This window comes from Gopherus flavomarginatus, chromosome 4, assembly GCF_025201925.1.
Source record: "Gopherus flavomarginatus isolate rGopFla2 chromosome 4, rGopFla2.mat.asm, whole genome shotgun sequence".
Lineage (NCBI taxonomy): Eukaryota > Metazoa > Chordata > Testudines > Testudinidae > Gopherus > Gopherus flavomarginatus.
Window position 1 is genome coordinate 20,815,514 of NC_066620.1, and position 22,952 is coordinate 20,838,465.

At 40.0% G+C, this 22,952-nt stretch overlaps 1 protein-coding gene across 5 annotated transcripts in view; it reads left to right on the forward strand.

Moving 5' to 3' along the window:
- Nucleotides 1-22,952, forward strand: part of USP34 (ubiquitin specific peptidase 34) — a 318,010-nt gene that overhangs the window by 235,088 nt on the left and 59,970 nt on the right. For all 5 annotated transcript variants that reach the window (XM_050951989.1, XM_050951992.1, XM_050951990.1 and 2 more), the window contains 12 exons: nucleotides 771-917; nucleotides 1,008-1,064; nucleotides 1,183-1,260; nucleotides 6,342-6,436; nucleotides 9,517-9,689; nucleotides 10,512-10,665; nucleotides 12,756-12,834; nucleotides 14,358-14,411; nucleotides 14,517-14,612; nucleotides 20,018-20,082; nucleotides 20,181-20,256; nucleotides 20,353-20,400. In XM_050951989.1, coding sequence (XP_050807946.1) covers nucleotides 771-917; nucleotides 1,008-1,064; nucleotides 1,183-1,260; nucleotides 6,342-6,436; nucleotides 9,517-9,689; nucleotides 10,512-10,665; nucleotides 12,756-12,834; nucleotides 14,358-14,411; nucleotides 14,517-14,612; nucleotides 20,018-20,082; nucleotides 20,181-20,256; nucleotides 20,353-20,400 — 1,122 coding nt within the window. The remainder of the gene's footprint in view (nucleotides 1-770; nucleotides 918-1,007; nucleotides 1,065-1,182; nucleotides 1,261-6,341; nucleotides 6,437-9,516; nucleotides 9,690-10,511; nucleotides 10,666-12,755; nucleotides 12,835-14,357; nucleotides 14,412-14,516; nucleotides 14,613-20,017; nucleotides 20,083-20,180; nucleotides 20,257-20,352; nucleotides 20,401-22,952) is intronic.

The window sequence follows — 22,952 nt, forward strand, 5'->3', positions numbered from 1 at the left end:
CTTGAGCTGGAGCCTGGGACTCTCCTACCTCATGTGAACCTGGAAGTTAAAGGTTAGATGTGCCTAAACTGGTTCCTAAAAAGCAGAAATATCCAGTTAAGGCATCTTTCCTTTAACATACCTTTAACCCTCCCACATCATTTTTACCACTTTCACTATCAATACTCCTCTTTGCTATAGTTAAATCCCCCAAACCTCCAACATACATAGTAACACCATATGCAACACATTCTTCACAATCACATTATATATAATGCAGATCCTTAACTCTGAACAAAATAGCATTAACATAGATGTATGTCAAACAATTCTGAACCAGTGAACTATATGATACGTTGTTTGCCCATGGAGAAGAATGACTGAGAATTAAGCATTTCTCAAGAGCAGGCTCTTAATATCTGCTATCTGACTTGCTTATCTAATACTGTATTTGGTATCTGAACAGATCCACAAAATGTGAATTGTCAAATCTCTATTGACATGCTTTTATTTGACTTTTAATAAGTATTTATTTGTAATATTAATGCTACACCTGTATTCTGCTCGTGATTTTGAAACAGTTTGGTAGTTAATTTTTTCAGAAGCATTTAAATTTTCTTTTATCATATTCTACCACCTACCAAACAGTATTCTTGATATATTTTTATATATTTATTTTAGATACATATATTTGTATATTTTTATATTAACTGTATCAATGTTTTTATATACATTTTATTTTAAGTTTTTTTTTTCATATATAATTTTTTTTTGCGTTTTTCCCCCAAAAGGAAAGTGAATGCAAGGCATACAATCCAAGGCCTTTCTGTAAAACCTACACCATGGATAAGCAACCACTTAACACTGGAGAGCAAAAAGACATGACAGAATTCTTCACTGATCTGATAACAAAAATTGAGGAAATGTCTCCAGAATTGGTGAGTTCTTAAAGCATGCTACAAAAGGGGGCTCTTAAAACTATAGATTTGCTCAAGTTTTGTTGACAGAATTCGTTCATTTATTCACAGAAAAATACAGTGAAAAGTTTATTTGGAGGGGTCATTACAAACAATGTTGTTTCTTTGGTAAGTATCGCTTTTTTTCCTGCCCACTTCATTCCAAGGTTAGAATATCCATTTTCATGTATCAGAATAATTCATTGACTTTCCTTTACCACTTTTCTGTTTTGTTATTTTCATTGAGGATTGTGAGCATGTCAGTCAGACTGCTGAAGAGTTCTATACAGTAAGGTGCCAGGTGGCGGATATGAAGAATATTTATGTAAGTACTGCCATGATGGCAGTTGTAAAATAGATCATAATGTTTTAAGGAAATTAGCTCAGTCATGTAAGAGATTTCTTATTTTACTGTATTGCATATGCTGTGCTTTCCAGACCTGCACTTTAATTTGAGCACAACTCTGGGCTTTGTTATGACTCCATAATTTTGTATTATTGGGTGACAGCTGTTCCATTGCAGCAGGCCATCAGTGACTGGTTCCAGGAGTTGGTTTAGAACCCCTCAAGGATCCTGAACACAGCGCGGCTGGGAGCCCTGGAGCAGCCCCTCACCAGCTCCAGAGGCAGCCCGGAATACAATTCCCAGCTCACAAAGATTCAGATAACATTTGCAGATACAGAAGCTTGACTGGGGCAGTTTGACCCATCTCTGTACAATAGTGTTCTGCAGTTTCCATACTTCCAAGGTCCTGCATTTGTCACAAAAGGTTTTCATAGTTTTAAATGTCAAAACTGATGAATGTATTAAGTGCTTGCTTAATTTCATTTCTTATATCAAGGTCACCATCAAGGTGATCACCTCCAGCTCCTCTTGACTCCGGAGGCATTCAAGGCAGCCAAGGATCTTATATGCTCACGGCACCATCCTCCCCACAGAAGAGAGACAAGTTGCTTGTGACTGCGCGGCCCCAGCTCCAATCAAGGGGCAAACCAGCGATCATGGCACGCCAATCCCCATCTCCGGCGCACCTCTCCCTGGCACGGCCCATCCACGCAGGGGAGCCACACTGGTCCCCAACCTCTCAGCACCGCTCTCTGGCAGCTGAGTACCATTCCTCCATGGTTCACCTACTCAGAGACCTCAGAGTTGGAGATGGAATCCTATTGCTCCAATAGCACCAGGAGCAAGACATCCAGATCCCGCCAGATCCTGCCGCCACCACCAGTCCTACACAGCACTGTGGCCTCCGCAGTGGCAGCCTTCGACGCAGTGGCCCTTTTGGACATCCTGGGCGTATTGCCAGATCCAGGGTCAATGGTCCAGGTCGGCATCTGTGTCCTCGGCGTCCTTCGTCCTCCCACCACTCATCCCTGACCTAATCATGCAGGATCACGGCCACCTGCAGCACCTGAACCTCAAGTAGCTCCACCTCACTCCACCTCAGTGCCATTTATACTGAACTACCTCCTCCATCTTAAGCAACAGGCACTGTCCATGAAGTCAATAAGAGTTCACTTGGCAGCCATCTCCACCTTCCATCCTGGTGCAGATGGCTACTCAGTCTTCGCTAATCCAATGGTCAGCCGTTTTCTTGAAAGTCTCGACAGACTATACCCGCAAGTATGACAGCCTATTCCAGTTTGGGATTTCAGTCTAGTCCTTTCTAGACTTAAGGCACCACCATTTGAACCACTGGCGACATGCTCCCTCCTTTATCTCTCTTACAGAGTGGCATTTCTGATGGTGATAACTTCAGCTAGGAGAGTGTCAGAGCTCAGGGCCCTTACATCAGAGCTTCCTTACACTGTATTCCATAAGGACAAGGTTCAGCTCAGACCTTACCTGACCTTTATCCCAAAGGATATCTCCCAGTTTCACATTAACCAGGACATCTTCCTCCAAGTATTATATCCTAAGCCGCATTCCAGCAGCAGGGAGACGAGGCTTCACCCATTGGATGTCCATAGGGCACTAGCCTTCTACATTGAGAGAACAAAACTGTTCCGAAAGTCTGTCCAGTTATTCGTGGCACTGGCTGATAGAATGAAGGGCCTCCCTGTTTCCTCGCAGCATATCTTGTCATGGATCATGTCATGCATTCAGGAGTGTTACGACTTGGCAAAGGTGTCCGCTCTGTCGATCGCTGCGCAGTCCACCAGAGCTCAGGCCTCCTCAGCAACATTCCTGGCACAGTTCCCAACACAGGAAATCTACAGGGCAGCAATGTAGTCCTCTATACACACTTTCACCACGCACTATGCAATCACTCAGCAGGCCAAACACGACGCAGCCTTCAGTCGAGCTGTGCTCCTATCAGTGGATGACTCTGACCCCACCTCCTGAACGTTGGCTTGTGAGTCACCTGATTGGAATGGACATGAACAAGCACTCAAAGAAGAAAAAACAGTTACATACCTTCTCGTAACTGTTGTTCTTCGAGATGTGTTATTCATGTCCATTCCAATACCCACCCTCCTACCCCTCTTTTGGAGCAGCTGGCATGAACTGATGGGGGTGTTCAGGGCCCTATATTGGGCGCTATGAAGGCACAACTCCAGGGGGCACCCAGGCCAACCCTATGGACGCTGCTAAGAGAAAAATCTTCTGGCTGGAGTGAACGCAGCGCGCGCACACACCTGATTGCAATGGACATGAACAATACATCTCGAAGAACAACTGCTATGAGAAGGTGCCTCCTTGTGCTCCCATATGGGGGCATAAAGGGCAGAATGGCCCCACCACTACCTCTGTTCTTTCTTACTGCCTATTGCATCGAGTCAGAACCTAGCAGTCTCCTATTGACTGATAGAACTCTAGCAGGCTACTTCTCAGGAAACCTTTAGAATGCCTTTCAACAATTTATTTACCTACAGTTCAAACTCCCTTAAATTGGAATGAAATAGCTGAACAGACCCACTTGTACCAATGTTCCCTCCTATATAGATCCCTCTCTACAGTATGGTGAAATCTAAGGTTGGCTTCAAACCTTACCTGTGGGACAGACTAGTCCTGTTGAGGGATGGCCATAGTAGAAGCCTTTTCTACCTGAGTGAATGCCACATCCCCAGCAGGTGCTCTATCTGCTTGTTGTTCTTGGCTGGGATCAGAAATTGCATGAGGTCTCTGAGGTCTCTTCCAACCCTAATCATCTATGATTCTATGATGCCCAACTCAAGTTCTGTCTCTTAGAACAGTCGATGAGAGGGGCATCTGACCTGGAGTTCCAGGGCCAAGCACTCTGGTACTGATGAGACCAACACCGGTCAGCGAACCGTAGTCTGGTAGGACTATGTCCAGGACCACATCGGAGAAGTCAGCACAGAGCAAACCACTGGCACTGCCTTTGGCCTCCACACTAACTCTGGAACTGTCCATGGCAATAATTTCACTTCAGACATCCATGTCGAATGCAGCTGCTGAAACATTGTAACAGGCTGAGAGGGAATGATCAGAGCACTGAGGTCAGGGCTTTAGGAAGAGGTCCATGTCCTCCCATGCCAGAAAACACAGAAAGAACTCTAAGGAAAAGTCCTCTAAGACTCATCAGGCATCCCCAGGTGAGAAGGAGCAGCATATTCCACTGGTGGAGCGTCAGTGATGATACAGACACTACGATCTGGAAATGGCATAGTTGAACTAAGCCATGCCAACCAGTAGCTTGGAAAGTCCCGATGCCATCAGAGATACCACCATCAGCACCATTTATAAAAGAGAAATAATCTTGGTCATTGTCACTATGGCACACATTCTCCCCAGCATTGATTAGGGAACTGTCTCGAACATGGTCCTTGGCCAACACCGGAAGATCGGAGGAACCTTTGTCCCACAGCCATAGAAGTGACAGTGGCTCAGCCAGCATTCGCCCTACCTGCATGGGCCATGGTGGCGACAGTGAGATCCCCATCACCCAGTTACTAGAGGAGCAGTGATCTGAGGTACAGATAAACCTGCACACAGCTTCTCCTCCTCATCACCAGAGACTACTAGGATCGGATGATTTTAAAGCCTTTCAAGACCTCCTGTTGTGAATAGCAGACATGGTAGAGATTGAAATCTCTATTATTACAGAGAAGTCACACAGATTCTTTGATATTTTGTCTGCAGTGGAACCAGCACACATTGCCCTCCCAATAAATAAAGGGCTTCTAGACCCTGCCATAGTGATATGGCTGACATTGATCATTGAATCTCCATCAGAGAATGCTGTCCGGTGCCAGAATATTTTTACTCTTATCCTAACCTTGGATCTCTGGTGGTTTACATTAATTCTTATGGAGAAATTGGATTTGCTTAACATCATTTCACTGAAAGTAGCATTTTTCAGGAACATAACTACAACGTTAAGCAAGGAGTTACTGTAGATATATAGATATATTTGGTAGTTTTCTAAAAAAAGACTAATATGTATAATATATGATATCTGCACCCCAGTCTTCCTGCAGAATTCAAGGAGGAAGGAGATAGTTTCTGAAAACGAAAATGTTGAAATATACTCCAAATGCTGCCTGATCTGTAGCTATAAACTATTAATATGAGCAAAGCTCCTTTACGGAAGTGCAAGGTCTATCAGTACATGCAGAATAAATGGGAATTCTTCCAGTTGAAGGTCTGGATACCTTCATAATTTTTGCATGTTAGTGTTAATTGATTTATTGTATGATCTCCAGTTAAAGATTTTAGGTCAAAAGGAAAATGGTAGATAGGCTAATGATGATGAAATCAGCCATTTGGTTTTGTTTTTTCCTTTCTTTGACACTTGTGTATGTGCTGGTAGTTAATAAAGTAAAACGTTAATGCATTTTGTGAAGAAGGCTGACCCAGTGGTTAGAGTGCTAGACTGGAATTTGGGACACTCAGGTTCAGTTTCCTGCTCAACCGCAAACTTTTAATGTGACTATGGGCAAGTCATTTAGGATAGGTCTGCAGTGAGATAAAAAGCCTGTGGTGCTGAGTCTCAGAGCCTGGGTCAGTTAACTTGAGCTAGTGGGACTAAATATAGGAACGTGGAAGTTTGGGCTTGGGCTGGAGCTCTTTCTCTGAAACCTTGCAAGAAGCGAGGATCTTAGAGCCCAGACACAGATCAAGCCCAAACATCTGCACGCTCATTTTAGCCTCTCAGCCTTAACCCTGCGAGTTAGTTGACCCAGGCTCAGACTCAGCATTGTGGGTATACACATATCCTTAGTCTCTCTTTGCTTCAATTCACCATTTGCCAAATGGAGATAATAGTACTTCCCTATCTCACAGGGTTGTTGTGGGTGTAAATATATTGAAATATGGCGAAGAGCTCAGATACCACAGTAATGCGTGCTATATATGTAGCTGATATAAACAGATTAAGTACCTAAGATAGATCTGAACCGTGAAAGCATTTACTTATTTTTCTTGTTCATTGTACACAGGAATCTCTTGATGAAGTAACTATTAAAGATACCTTGGAGGGTGACAACATGTATACCTGCTCTCACTGTGGGAAGAAAGTGCGAGCTGAAAAAAGGTATAATAGTGAATAAACAAATGTTCTTAGCATTTCTTCCTAACTATTAGTTCCATTAATTTCTGTTGGTCATTTCCATCAAGTGAGAGTAGTAGTCCAAAAATAATCTAAAATCATTATAATTATTTAATATTTGAATAACAATAAAACTGGAGACGCAAACAGGATCCTGGCCCTACTGTCTAAAGCACTGTACAAACATATAAGGATTTGATCCCTATCCAAAGAGCTTACAATATAAAAATATAATGACCTACATAAAACATTTTAGGAGACAGTCACCTACTCCATAATGCCTGCCCTTCTAAAATTGTGCTCTCATTTTTCATCATAATTCTCATTGTTCCTTTTGTAGAAACAAGTCTCATTGTATTTTGAACTCATTTACTGTATATGTTTTTGATCAGTCAACTTTGTTGGAAGTTTATTCCATATTTTTATTACTCTTTACACAAACTTATTGGGTTCTTTAATCTTGATTTCTGCTTTTAAAATTGTTCAGTAGCTTTTGGAACTCTTTAAAATACATAAAGAAAGTATGTGTATTATCTGTATCCTTTTATTTAATTTTTAAAATCTTCACCTGATATTGGAAGCCTCACAGTGGTTTTTTGCAGCGATTATAAGTGGCACAGGAGAAAGGTTCCCTACTGTCAGAGTGGTAGCCGTGTTAGTTTGTGTCAGCAAAAACAATGAGGAGTCCTTGTGGCACTCTGATGAAGTGAGTTTTAGCCCACAAAAGTTTATGACCAAATAAATTTGTTAGTCACAAGGATTCCTCGTTGTTCTCTACTGTAAATCTTATAAATATGTTCAGGAGCCTAAAGATTTTAGTACAGAATATGTTCTGCATTGAAATATGTCTACAATAAAGAGTTTTGCGCATAGATATATGAGTGGTGATGGCAGTTTAGCAGTGTAGTTAGCAGATGTTGGTGCCAGGGTATGCAAAAAACAGAGGCTTAGAACCTAATAAGTCAACTATTTTTTATTTTTGCAAGTAAAAAAAGGGCCTAGGCTTTGTTAATGACTATCCAGATTGAAAAATTCAGATTATAGATTTCAGCCATATGTGACTGGAATGAGAAAAAAATAGATATACACTATTGGAAAAATGTTCCCCCCCATCATCTTTTCATATTCAAAAATACTGATATGATTTATTTTAAGAATGAAAAAAAAATCCTTGGACTAAGATCAAGCATGGAAAATATTCATCAGAAAAGGTTGGTTTTTTTTTTTCAGATTGTAAATGGAAAGTGAAACAGCACACAAACAGAATCATTAAAAAGAACAGGAATACTTGTGGCACCTTAGAGACTAACAAATTTATTTGAGCATAAGCTTTCATGGGCTACAGTCCACTTCATCAGATGCATAGAATGGAACATATAGTGAGGAGATATATATACATACAGAGAACATGAAAAGGTGGGAGTTGCCCAGCCAACTCTAAGAGGCTAATTAATTAAGGTGAACTGTTCTCAGCAGGAGAAAAAAAAACTTTTATAGTGATAATCAAGATAGCCCATTTAAGACAGTTTGACAAGAAGCTGTGAGGATACTTAACATGGGAAATAGATTCAATATGTGTAATGGCTCAGCCATTTCCAGTCTCTGTTTAAGCCTAAATTGATAGTATCTAGTTCGCATATCAATTCAAGTTCAGCAGTTTCTCCTTGGAGTCTGTTTTTGAAGCTTTTCTGTTGCAAAATTACCACCTTTAAATCTGTTACTGAATGACCAGAGAGGTTGAAGTGTTCTCCTACTGGTTTTTGAATGTTATGATTCCTGATGTCAGATTTGTGTCCATTTATTCTTTTGCGTAGAGACTGTCCGGTCTGGCCAATGTACATGGCTGAAGAGCATTGCTAGCACATGATGGCATATATCACATTGGTAGATGTGCAGGTGAATGAGCCCCTGATGGTGTGGCTGATGTGATTAAGTCCTATGATGGTGTCACTTGAATAGATATGTGGACAGAGTTGGCATCGGTCTTTGTTGCAAGGATAGGTTCCTGGATTCGTGTTTTTATTTTGTTGTGTGTGGTTACTGGTGAGTATTTGCTCCAGGTTGGGTGGCTGTCTGTAAGCGAGGACCTGTCTGTCTCCCAAGATCTGGGAGAGTTAACAGCTTTCTCCTTGATGGTATCATCTTTCAGGATAGGTTGTACATCTTTGATGATGCACTGGAGAGGTTTTAATAGGGGGCTCAAGGTAACGGCTAGTGGCGTTCTGTTATTTTCTTTGTTGGGCCTGTCTTGTAGTAGGTGACTTCTGGGTACTCTTTTGGCTCTGTCAATCTGTTTTTTCACTTCAGCAGGTGAGTATTGTAGTTTTAAGAATGCTTGATAGAGATCTTGTAGGTATTTGTCTCTGTCTGAGGAATTGGAGCAAATGTGGTTGTATCTTAGAGCTTGGCTGTAGACAATGGATCATGTGGTGTGTCCTGGATGGAAGCTGGAGGCATGTAGGTAAGTATAGCGGTCAGTAGGTTTCCGGTATAGGGTGGTGTTTATGTGTCTGTTGCTTATTAGCACAGTAGTGTCAAGAAAATGGACCATTTGTGTGGATTGATCTAGGCTGACGTTGATGGTGGGATGGAAATTGTTGAAATCATGGTGGAATTCCTCAAGGGCTTCTTTTCCGTGGGTCCAGATGATGAAGATGTCATCAGTGTAGCGCAGGTAGAGCAGGGGCATTAGGGGACGAGAGCTAAGGAAGTATTGTTCTAAGTTGCCATAAAAATGTTGGCATACTGTGGGGCCATTCTTTGTAAGAAGTCCGTGATGTAATCTTTACTGTAGGGAGTGCTGTTATGTACTTACTGCAATAATGGCTGCTTTAAATCAGTATTCTATCCAGTACCATAATGTAATCCCTGTTACATGTCATCTGATGACAAGATTTTTTATAAAATTTGACTAACTGATACTGTGTAAGGGATTGTGGTTGCTGATTTTTACATTTTAGGTGACTCTAACATGAACTGGAAATAAATGAACGTTTTGAGAGACTTTTTGGCGGTATTATCTAAGCAGTTCAGTTTTCTTAAATATTAATTTCTTTTGTCTTTAGGGCATGTTTTAAGAAATTGCCTCGCATCTTAAGTTTCAACACTATGAGATACACATTTAATATGGTCACCATGATGAAGGAGAAAGTCAACACGCACTTCTCATTCCCTTTACGTTTGGATATGACACCTTACACAGAAGATTTTCTCATGGGAAAGAATGACAGAAAAGAAGGTAATTGATTTTGCTTTGTCCCTATAGTTGCCCAACAACCAAACAGTGCTGAAAATTCAACTTTTTGAAAATTTTTCTCTGTCAGTATAAAACTGCAGTTAAACTGCATAGTCAGGTGGCCAGGGCATATGGTGAAATTCATGGAAATTAAGCTCTAAAAAGTCCTGGAATAGTAGTATTTCTTAGCAATACACACAAATCCAAATAGTTAATAATTCTAAACACGTCTTTCATGTAATTAATCCCACATCTTTTTGTCTTCTCCTTCATGTGAGGTTAAAAAGGAACTAAAAGACTTATGAAGCCTATATTTTTATATGTTTACAAATAAATTGTAATTTATTGTGTTTAATATCTAGTGACTGCTAAATCATTTTCATTGTAAATACAGCACAATAATCAATATAAATTATTGATAAAACTATTTTTATAGTGAATTATAAATTCCTGGCTTGTTATGTATATTTTGTTGTTGATTTGTTTTATATTTGCAGGATAATATGGTGGCCAAATTCTTGAACTTTATTAAATGGTCCACTAGTAAGGAGCATACATAAACTGCAAAAGCATTACTATGTATGCCTGTATTCTGGGTTAGAAGCAACCTCACAAGAATAGTGACCTATGCTCCACCTGTTGGGTGCTGGCTTTTTGGTTGCTTCCTATGTGCAGTGCCTAGAAGGAATATGCTGTTTGTTAGAAGGAATATGCTGTTTGTTAGTGTATTTGGCAAGAAGTATTTACTGTAAGTTATCTGTATTCATTCTAGTGTTGTGAAGGTTAAAGGAATAACTTGCTAAATATTGTATTAAATTTTTTAAGGTTTTAAGGACAACAGTGAATATTTAAAAGAAACTGAAAGTTATGAGTACGATTTGATAGGTGTGACAGTTCATACAGGAACAGCAGATGGTGGTCACTACTACAGTTTCATCAGAGATATAGTCAATCCCCATGCTTACAAAAACAACAAATGGTGAGTTAAGTCTTTAATAATTCTTTTTTGTGATGTATATGTATTGTGATGTATTGGTAAATTCTAAGATGACACTGTCATCTATTTTAAATACAGTACTTTAACTCCCTTGCTTGAACTGTCCTGTTAAATAATTGCAAATATTTTTATTTATCAATTTATCTTCTTCCAATCAACAAACATTTTCTCCTGGTTTTGATGGGGCCTTTAAAAGAGGGTGAGCATTGGATGGATTGATTAGAAAGTAACTATTTAGAATCCATTGTGTGTTCTATATTAAACTATAGAAGTTTAAAGATAGGTCAGATTTGCCTACATTTCTTGCTTGTGTTATGTCAGTTTTGTAAAGTTTATTAGCTTTGCCATGCCAGTAGTGCAGACCACCGTATGCTATGAATCCTGGTTGCATATGTTCAGCACAAGATTTTCCAGATGCAGGTCATAAGATTGTAGAGAATCAGGTTATGTGCATGTGTAATAACTTTGATGTATGCAAGACATATATGAAGCAGAACAAAATCATTACTCTTTACACTGTGTGCTTTTTTATGCTAATTAATATTACAGTAAAATGTATTATTAGCAGTTCAATGCATGTTAACAACTTTGGTAAGTTGACTAGGTTTCTGTATGCCAGAGAGATGCCAACTACTTTGGAGGATAATGTTTACATTTCCTTTTGTAAAGCAGATTCAGAAAAAAAACCCAACTTGTTTCCATTATGATTATAATTATTCTTTGTCCTTCAACTTTGTCCTTTTTGTTTTGTCAGTTTTTAATGATCAACTTCCATGGAGGTGCTTAACTTTTCTTTTTGCTTTTCTTTAAATCTATTCAACTCTACATCTGGGAAATTCTCCACTGTTATACTTCAGTTATCAAAATCTGTTCTTACTGTACTTTGATACATGCAGAATATTGTTTTGTCTCATCTGGAATTTACAAAATTGCTAGAGTTTTCCAAGCTGTTGAATTTTCTCAGTGTTTAACACTTACCAGATGTAATTAACAGTGATATGTCTGAAAAATTTGTAGCCTTTATTTTTTCTATCCCCAGGAGAAAAGGGAAAGGGAGGGAGGCAGTTCCTCTAGCAGAGGTCTTCGGCAGAGACCTCCGCTTGTAACAGTTGTGTCCATTTTAGCTGAATATCACATTCATATTGTAATGTTCTTTAATGGGGCTGCTTTTGGAAAAATCTTGTATCAATCTCCTTGCTTAGTGTTGTTGGATTTTAAGATTCTGGCATTGCCCTTTTCTTCTCAAGTTTTTGTGACTTCTCTTGTTGATCATGGTTCAGAGGAAGAAAAGATGTTTCTGACTTAGAAAAATAAATTTTGCTCCCTTCCTAAAACATTAAAGATCTAGATCCATCTATCTACCCAGGGTTCCTTTGGCTTTCGGTAGTCTAAATGATATTGTGCTGGACTCCCTCAAGCTGTCCACTAAGATCCTCAGCTTCTCTATATTTGTTTGCTGTGCATTATGAGATTTGTCCATGAAGGTAGGGTATCTCGTTCCACCTCTGTAAAATAGTATTTCCCTTAACAAGGAATAGCATTTTTGTGAGAAACAGGGGATTCAACCCCCTTCTAACTTGTCAAGCAACAAATTTAGATTTTCAGAAAAGAGAACTAGGTCCTCTTCGCTGGGGAAAAAGTCAGTCCTTTACAGTCAGATGTTCCTTCTGCTATCTAAGTCTGGTTGTGTTATTTCGGGAGTAAACCCAAGCCTTCCATCTCTGCTCTTAAGAATGGGTACAAAGGTTTTGAGCAATCAACCTTTTCCCTCTACAGACTTTTTTTTTTTTTTTTTGAGAGGCGGAATCTATCATTTTCTTTTCATTCTAGTGGAAAGTATTCTCCGAATAATAAGTCCTTTTTCTCTTGAGGGAAGGTGCTCATGTCATTTTCCTGGCTACTGATTCACAAATTAAAAATTAGCTGGCAATGTGAGTGTAATTTTGCCTTTACTTCCTCATAGTTTTATCTTCCATGTATAAATGTCATTCTTTTGATGTAGATGCTTGGTATTCTTCATCTACTGTAAGAGAAATAACAGACAACTGATTCAAAAGTTTAATCTTTTATAGGTATCTTTTCAATGATGCTGAAGTAAAACCATTTGATTCTGCTCAGCTTGCTTCTGAATGTTTTGGTGGAGAAATGACTGTAAGTTGTAGCCTTTACCTCTAGTCTCCCTCCCTCCCCCTTTTTTTTTTAATTTTATTTTTATTACACTCTCAGAAGGTAGTACTGGACAGACTCTATCACATGGGTTCTATAGTGCTCTGCCATGCCCTGATACCCCTCCAGTTCAACATATATATGAAGCTGTTAAGGGAGTTTAATTAAGACAGTTGTTGTGGTAGAGACAAGGAGACTGCACAGCCTGAGTCTGTTTATTTTCAGGCCATGATGCAGTCTATTTGGTTGCCCAAACTTTCCGTGAGAGAGTGTGGCTTACCTGGAGTATAAGTTGATGAAGGGGAAAGTTCTTTTGGGGAATTGGGAAATTTTTTTTGTGGACTGCAGAGCCAAACCAGTTTTTTGTATATGTTTTTTAAAAAAAGCCTATCAGTTGAAATAGCTATAAATTAACTTTAAATACAGGTACGTTTTGCCCAAATACAGTTGCATAGTGATTGATATCCTTTATAACTTGTGTATATTGTTAGTCACATTACATTAGTTTCCTGATCTGTAAAATAGTGATAACTTTTTTTAGAGCATTTGAGATCCTTGACTGAGAAGTGCTAATAAGTATAAAACATATTAATATTAATGTCTGAGGAACCACCAGTAGCTGCCAGAGAATGTAGTTCTTCAGACTACTGGCCAGAAAGAATTGGCAAATCAAGCACTAAACAAATGTTTTTAATGTTTGTGTATTCAGACCTATGCCTTGTATAGTTTTTCTTTTGGTCAGAGAAGGGAGTTTCATGGATTTAAAATAAATATTAAAAGCAAATTACTTTACAAGACTGTACCAGCTTCTTGCCTTGGCTTTTGAATCTGAGTATGAATTTGCCTTTTGTCAGCAGTGTGAATATTTTTACACATCTTTAGTATGAAGCACTGTTTAATCAATTGCAAACATTCACAGTGTATAAAAGCCTACGGCTGTGTGCTTTCCTGATTTTCATGCTTAATAACAGCTTAGTACAACAATTCTATGAGCAAGCTAAAGAATTCCACCTGGTAAAGTTGCCATGCCAAAGTACAACACAAAATTGATTCCATGCAGAATATCTGTAAAATGTCTGCAGACTCCAAAAACAGAGGATATGGTGTGGAGAAATATGAGCGGAGTCAGAGTCAAAGTGCTGCGTATGCAACCCTGGAAAATGAAAGTAAGGGTACGTCTACGCTACCCACTGGATTGGCGGAAGCATAGTCGATGGGGGAGCCGTGGCAATCGACCCCGCACTATTCTCGTAGCTGAAGTTGCGTATCTTAGGCTGATCCCTCCTCCCTAGTGTAGACCAGGCCAAAGCTACTACAGAAAACTTAAAATTAAATTAAATTAAAATTATTTAGTGATGAGCAAGGAATGTAATTGATGGCAGACCCTGCATGGAGAGCATAAAGTGGAGATACTTCCTTGCACACTGAGACCAGAACCATCCACAATGAGGCCATAATAACAAGTTTGTGATGAATATTTTCAGTAAGCCATGTTCTCTTTTTGGCAGACCAAGACATATGATTCTGTCACTGATAAATTTATGGATTTCTCCTTTGAAAAGGTACACTTTTCCCATTTCATTTGCTAAGTAAATATATTTTAAAATTTATGACCTAAGTAATCTCTCTGAAGAGCAAAAATTATACAGATTTTTTTTTCCTTAAAGACACACAGTGCGTACATGCTGTTTTATAAACGGATGGAACCAGAGGAGGAAAATGGCAAAGACTACAAGTTTGATGTTTCATCAGAGTTGCTGGAGGTACAAGTTGGTTTGTTTAACACCAGTGTAAAAATATAGTAAGAAATCCTATCCAAATCAGTGTTATCTGAGTAAATATAGAAAATGAAATTTGATTTTAAATATTAAGATAATTGAAAGGCTTGCCATCTTTCATAGAACATTTTGTAATATAACATCACTCTTTACATTGCTAAAATTGACATTGTGTCAATATTTCCATTATAATACACTACTTTCCAGAGTTTGTAACCCAGCAGTAAAAATTAACTAAAGCTTGGTATCATAACCTTGGGGAAAAAAAAAAAGAAAAAAAGGAAGGTTGTATTTTTTGTAAGTTCCGTTTTATTTAAATCAAAATAGCAATGCTGGCAACAGTACAAAAAATGTAAAATGGATATTAAATTATATAAAGTACTGAAATTCACTGGTATTTCTAAAATGAAAAAAATATGTAATTGAGAGCTAGCAGCATAATCATCAGAGAAAGCACAATAAAGAAGATGGCCAATTATACGTATAAGGCAGGGGTCGGCAACCTATGGCCCGCGAGCCGATTTTTGATGGCACGCGGGCGGGCTGAGTCGTGCAGCCCACCGCCGCTCTGGGGCTTTCCGCTACCAGCTCCTGCTGCCAGTCCCACTCAGCACCTGCTGCTGGCCTGGGTGAAGGAAGCCCAGGCTGGCAGGGGGCTGAGACCCCAGCTAGCAGGAACCAGCAGCCGAAACCCCAGAGCGGGGCAGGCTGAGCTGCTCAGTCGCTGCTCTGGGGTTCTGGCTGCTGGCCCCTTGCCAGCCAGGGTCCCTCCCGCTGCAGCCCCACTCACCTTGTGCAGGCCCCCTGCCAGACAGGGTCCAGGCCTCCGGCTCTGCTCAGCCCTACCATCTGCCAGCACCACTCACCTCAGCTGCTGATCTGGGGTTCCAGCCTCTGACCTCCTGCCAGCTGGGGTCTGGATCTCCAATCTTGCTTAGCCTGCTTTCTGTCCTGGAGTCCCAGCAGGCCACCCTGGGCTCTGCTCTTGGCCTTGGATCACTGTTCTGCAGCCTCCTTGCTGTGGCCCACTGTCCCCAGCCTGGGACAGTGAGGGTTGCACACAAGGCAAGACGAGGTGCAGCTCAGCATCCCCATCTTAAAATTGCTTATATCAGACCACACTGCATTTGGCCTTGTGCCTGCCTTCTATTGCCATTTTTTTTCCCACTGAGAGTTGAAGAGAACATTTGACAAAACGGCAGCTCCTAAGAAAGTGAAGCTAGATGTCCGATCATTTCAGTCTGCTTGGACAGGCACATTTGGATTTATTGAAAAGAAGGACCATGCTATTTGTGCTTTCTGTTATGAAAGTGTTGTTTGACGCACATCAAGTGTTCGAGATTTTGAAACGAAGCACGAGAAAACCTTTCTTGACGAAGCAGACAAGACTGAATCAATCAAAAAGGCAGCAGCAGCCTATGAGAAGCAAAGCAGTGTTTTTAAAAGCTTAAATGTAAGTAAAAATCAAGCTAAAGAAGGAAGTTACAAGACTGCACAGTGCATTGCAAAAAACAGAAAGCCGTTTACAGATGAGGAATATATAAAGGAAGTTTTTCTCAGCAGTTCGGAGATTTTGTTCAGTGATATGCCAAATAAAGGTACAATCATATCTAGAATAAAAGAACTGCCCATCTCTGCCAGAAGAGTTGAGAGACGCATAAGTGAAATGGCAGAAAATATTAAGAAAAAGCGGACGACTGCATTGAAAGACACAGCAGTGTTTAGTGTTGCAGTTGGTGAGAGCGTGGATATAGATGACGTTCCACGTTTGGCAGTTGTTGCAAGTTATCGTGCTTTCGATGAAATCCAAGAGGAACCCCTGCATGGCACAACAAAGGGGGAAGATGTACTGGAAAGTTTTGTAAACCATTTTGAAGAACGAGGAGTTGACATCAGAAAAATATTTTATGTGACAACAGATGGTGCTTCTGCCATAGTCAGAAAACAGAAGGGATTTATAAAGTTACTTGAAGATCAGATTGGCCATCTGACAGTCAAATTTCACTGTATCATCCATCAAGAAAACCTGTGTGCTAAAATTTCTAATTTAGCGCTTAATAATGTGATGAATACAGTGGTGCAAATTGTGAATTTCCTTGTTGCTTGATCTGCTTTGACTCGCAGACAATTTCAAGCACTGCTAGAAGAGATGGGCAATGCTTATAACAACATCCCACTTCACAGCAACATTCGGTGGCTAAGTCGTGGCAAGATTTTGGTGCACTTTGTAAACTGTTTTGATGCGATCAAAGCCTTTTTGTTGGAAAAAGAACAAAACTACCCCAAATTGGATGATGACAAATGGCTGTGTAAGCTCATGTTTCTAACTGATATCACCGCTCACCTAAACGATCTCAACCTCTGTCTCCAGGGTGCAGGGCAAACAGTTCTGGATCTTTATGGAGCCTGGAAGGCATTTGTTGTGAAACTAGCAGTGTTTTCCAGGGATATTTAAACTTCTACTTTCCACTACTTCCAACTCATAAAAGAGCTATCGACGTGTTGCACTGTCAATGTCGATGAGATTGGAAAGTACATGCAAGAACTGGAATCAGAATTTTCTGATCAATTTCAAGGTTTCCAGCAATTTGGCCCAATGCTTTCTTTTCTAATTAAACCTGAAAAGTTCAATGAAAGCAACTTGGATTTGTCTGTATTTCAGTGGATGGGTGTTGAAGATTTCGAAATGCAACTCTTTCAGTTAAAAAGTTCAGAATTGTGGACATCAAAGTTTGTAGATCTGCAGAGTGTACTTGAAGCTACTGAGAGAGATCATGGGGCCTCTATTCTGACCTGCTGGACATCCCTGCCAGTGAAATTTAACTGTTTGAAGAAAATTGTGTTTGCAATGCTTTCAGTGTTTGGATCCACATACTTGTGTGAACAGGTATTTTCACACATGAAATCTATCCTCTGTCCCTCTCGGAGCCGGTTAACAAGTGATCACTCAGAAGCCTATGTGCAGCTTAAAGTATCCAAATACTTGCCAGACATTGGAAAACTCAGCAAGGAAAAGCAAGGGCAAGGATCACGCTAAACTGATAAGATCTGCATTTTAATTTAATTTTAAATAAAGCTTCTGAAACATTTTGAAAACCTTGTTTACTTTAATATATAACCAAACTGCTGTTATATGTATAGACTTATAGTGAGACCTTTCAAAATATGTTAAAATGTATTACCGGCATGTGAAGCCTTAAATTAGAGTGTATAAATGAAGACTCGGCATACCACTGCTGAAAGGTTGCCGACCTCTGGTTTAAGGCATAACACAGACTAGGTTGTGCAGTTGTTGTGACATAATTTAGCTGAATGTCTTGTTCTGTAGTAAGGCCTCAGGCCAAAAATCCACTGTCACCAACACACCAGAAGTGCAGTTGTATCACAACACACTATTTGACATAGTCATGACTTGGGCTGGAGATGTACTCCAAACAGGAAAGAGTTTGGTTTATTTAAAACAAACACCAAGCTCCATTTCTGTTCTATCGTACTTACAAGTGGGCTGCAAGAAAAATAGTTAAACATTTATAATAAATGATTTCTATGAGATGAGAAAATGTTTCACTTGATCTAATATGCTTCAGAGATCTTAAATAGAACAGTTTCAGTGTAAAACAGACTATAGTATCTGAGGGCCTTCTATATCCTGTCAATTTTGCATTCATTTAAGCAACGACAAAATCGAAAATTATAGCAGGAATTCTGACTTGAGCAGTTTTTCTCTGGGTCATATAGACTAGACCAGAGCCGTCCAACTTGTGCCTGGGAACCACCTGTGGCCTTCAAGCTCTAAATTGTGGCCTTCTATCGCAAAATGCTTTTTTAAAATTTGTATTGATTACAGATTGTGCCTTGGGACTATGGCCTGGATTGTTAAACTGAAGTGTTTGAATCAGCCCTGTCGCTATGGGGAGAAGATGAGGCAATGCCTTTACGGTAGCTCTGACGTGACAGAGAGTGTTCTTAGTAACTGCAACTGCTCAAGAGCTTATTCACTAGTTAGTTGTCTGTTGTGTTGCAGAGGGGAAATGAGAAAGTAGTTCTTTCTTGCAAACTTGTGAGCAGGATAGGAACTCAGATGGGTTTGCTTGATCTAGGGAAGTACCTATCAGAGGATGGCTCCACTCCTCCACATGACTACCCAGGGTAGCCCAAGTGAGACGGAAGAGAAGAGAAGCTGAGAACCAGTCACACATTGCATCTCACTTATTTTTTGGCACATAAAAGCACTGAGGGCTGCTCTAACTTGTCAGATGGCTACCTAGCGACTTGGCTATTGAGGGACTATGTGCCAGCAGGAGATAGCTGGAACACATCATGCACTTGCCTCACATCCTCCACGTCTCCTACCACCTGCTCCATGCATGTACTTTGCAAATATTGCAGGGAAAGAGGCATAGGAGCTGAACATGTCAACCCTGTGTCCGTTAGAGATGCATCTCTGCCTGTGCCAGTGGTATCCCTAATAGGAGCTTTGCATGTGGTTGAGGGTTTTTTTGTTTGTTTGTTTTTTACACTCCTTTTCTGCCACCTGAGTGGCCCTAGGGAGCAAAAAAAAGCAGGGAATCTATCCTAAAGTACTGATTTGTGGCCACTTATATGTTTGGCACTCAGGCTGAAAAAGTTGTGCATTACTGGTCTAGTCCTTCGCCAGACAATCAGATTATGCCTTCAACCCTGCCCAATTAAAAAATAATCTGTAGTAGACTTCAGCAAAGAGTTAAAGTTTGAAATCATTCATATTGGGGAAAAAAGATTGTGTAAACCAGTTTGATCAAAAACAAAATTTCAATCAAGGAGATGAGGCACAAAATATTATTTTGGATTGAGAACAGTGGCCCAAATTCTGCCTTCAGGGTTTTATCAAAAGTTAATTGAAGTCACCATAAGTCTTTCCATTAATTTCAGTGGGCTTTGGAGGAAGCCCAAACGCCTTAATTGCACCCATGGAACCCGACTGACATTACTTCTAATGTTTATTTGTTAGCTGTAGTGGGGTTACATGAGTTTAATTGACTTCAGTGGAAGATGCTGGGTGCTTAGCATTTGTGAAAATCGTGCCACTAATTTAGACACCTGCTTACTTATCTAAGATTTTTTAAAATGAGTACCTAATACTAGGTTTCTAAATCCATATTTAGGTATGTGGAAAGGTGTGTGTGTGTGTGTGTGTAAGGCAGGGGATATTGAGAACTGTTTTTAATTACAGCTGGCAAAACAGTCTGCTATAGTAGAAATAAAACATTGAACTTATATTTTAAACTAAAATTGAGAGACAAGATTGGGTTTTTATAGTCAACAAGTGTTATAATTTTATTTTTAAAACCACACAAATGTTAATGAAGTAAATTGCTTTCTTGTACCTGATGTTAGTATTTTTTCTTCAGTGGATATGGCATGATAACATGCAGTTTCTTCAAGACAAGAACATTTTTGAACATACATATTTTGGGTAAGTTTTGCTTTAAATACATATTATTTTGAGATGTTTTTACTTAATCCAGATGTTTAAAATTTATTTTAGCTAACAAACTGTATTACTGACTTTAGGTTTATGTGGCAGTTGTGTAGTAGCATTCCAAGCACATTACCAGATCCAAAAGCAGTCTCCCTAATGACAGCAAAGGTAAAGTATCTTAACATCATAAAGCATTTCTTCTAAAAGGAATATGTTTACATAATAATTCTGGACACTGATTAATCGTATAATATTTTCTTGCAGTTAAGCACTTCCTTTGTTCTGGAGACGTTTATCCATTCAAAAGAAAAGGTATGTTGGTTTGCTTGTAAATACATATTAAGTAATTGTATTAATTCAGTGAAATTTGCCTGCCCCTCTGTGCTTTTATGTAAAAGGATATGGTTTTGAGTCATAACTTACCATATATATTCGATCATAAACCAGTTCGTTTATAAGCCGACCCCCCCCAAGATGGATAAGTAAAAATGGAAAATTTTTATGATCCATTCAGAAGCCGACCCTATAATTCGAGGGTCAGCAAACTTTGGCTCCCGGGCCATCAGAATAAGCTGCTGGCGGGCCGAAATGGTTTGTTTACCTCGAGCGTCCACAGGCACAAAGGTAAAAAGTAAATAGAGTGTCCAGGCACACCAGATGCTTAACCTGATGGGCCAGGACAGAAACTGGTAGGGAAGAAATTTTTTGGGGGGGAGGGAAAAGCTGGGGGTCGGGAGTAACTCCTCTGACCACACCCCACATGACCCCACCCCTATAGCCTGGGACCCCCACACTCTCCCCACCCCATCCCTTCCAAGGGGAGGATGTCTCTGGCCTGGCTGGAGCTGCAAACTGGACGGCGCAGCTGCAGCATGTTCCAGTGGGCTGGGCCTGGCGGTGTAATCACAGCCTGCTCGGCGGGGTGGGGCCGAGCAGCACGGCTGCAGCTTGCCAGCCCCAGAGCTGCATCTGCTTCAGGGGCTGGGGGGAGAGCAGCGTGGCCAGAAGCGGGGAGACTCTGGCCCTGCCTCTTCCCTTCTGGCTCTGCTGGCTGTGCTGCCTCTCCTTGCTCCCTTTGTTGGGAGGGAGGGGCTTTGTCCCACCTCTCCCTCTGTACCTGTTCATAAGCCGACCCCTTTCTCTGGTGCTTTCCCATTTTACTAAAAAAATACAGCTTATGAACTAGTATATATGGTATACTGTAGTCACTACGAAGAATGTTTACAGTTTCAGATTTCATAGTGCCCTCAAATGAAAAGCATAAAAATGGGTTTGTGCCTGTTTGCTTCTTTCTGCTATAAATTTAAGGCTTGAAAAATTGTGTGTGGTGGGGATGGGAACTGTTGGGCTATATTGAGTTGGTTTTTTTCCTTAGAAATGTCAGGACTGACAAATCTTGCATTCCCTTTTTGGTGGAAGAATTATTGTATGATTTAGAGATGTGAATTAGAATCTTTTTAAGTCTCTAATCAAAGGGGCAGGGTGTTGAATCCTTAATAAAGAGAGTTGTGCTCATAAGTGTTTTATTTAAATAGATATTAACATAAACACAAAACAAAGAGTTTCAGTCAGTCTCAGTAGAAATCATTTTAACTCTCCGTTGATTTACTTTATTTGTATCCGTGATGTCAATTCTTCAGTCATCCAGGTTAGTCAAGACCTGTATTTCTAATACAAAAACAAGCAAGGGAAAAAAACTTTAAAAGAAAATTTCAGACCTTTTTATACAGTATATAACACTTATGTTCAAGAACATTGTGTGCCAGGTACTCTGGTCCACCTGGACTGTATTTGATGCAGAACTGTTGCAGTGGATTGAAGATCTGGCCACAACCTGGCATAAATTATTGCAGCTTTAGGACTGCTGTAATTTATGCCTAAACTCCTTTGTTTTCCATTTAAACTGATTTTTACTGAAAACAACACCCAGGTTTTATAAAAAAAAAAAAGTATTATTCATTTTTTTGGATTTTCACCCTACTTTTGTATCATTCAGATATATAAAAATACTATACATTGCATGAGGTTTATATATTACAATAATACATTAGTTTGTTTATATATGCAAAGCTGCCTGTTGAAGTAAGGCTATGTAGTAGTCTAGAAAAGGGGTTCTCAACCTTTTTCTTTCTGACCTCTGCCCCCCCCCCCCAATGCTATAAAAACTCTGTGGCCCACCTGTGCGACAGCAATTGTTTTTCTGCATATCCACTAGATTAAAAACCCAGAGCCAGCATTAAGGGGTTGCAAGCAGGGCAATTGCCTGGGGCCCCAAACCTCAGGGAGCCCCAGGAAGCTAAGTTGCTCAGGCTTTGTCTTCAGCCCCGCCTGGTGGGGCTCAGGCTTCAGCTTTCTCCCCTGGGCCCCAGTGAGTCTTATGCCAGCCTTGCTTTCTGATTTATTTTGGAGGATCCTCTGAAACCTGTTCACAATCCCCCAGATTGAGAACCTCTGGTCTAAAAGATGCACACAATAAACAAATAGGACACACGCAAGCCCTGAAGTGCATGCGCATCTCAACATATTGAAGAATCTCACACCCACCACGTACACATTTCAAGCTGTTAGCAGATACGGTTTAAAGATCGGACACACTAAAGTGGGAAGAAAACAAAAATCTGTATCAGAATATGTTTCAGAACACAAGGAAGTATTCGAAAGTTTAAAAATAAAACAGCGATGAAGAGGATGAAGTTGAGTGTATGCACTGCAAATGGTGTGGCCCAATTATTAAATGTAAATATTTATAGGCTAATAGTTCTTCGTCTACAACAACAAACTGTTTATTCAAATGAAAAGTTTTGTTTGGGGATTAGAGATGTATTGTTTTGTTAAACCCAGAGGGGGCATTGTGTTTTGAGTTC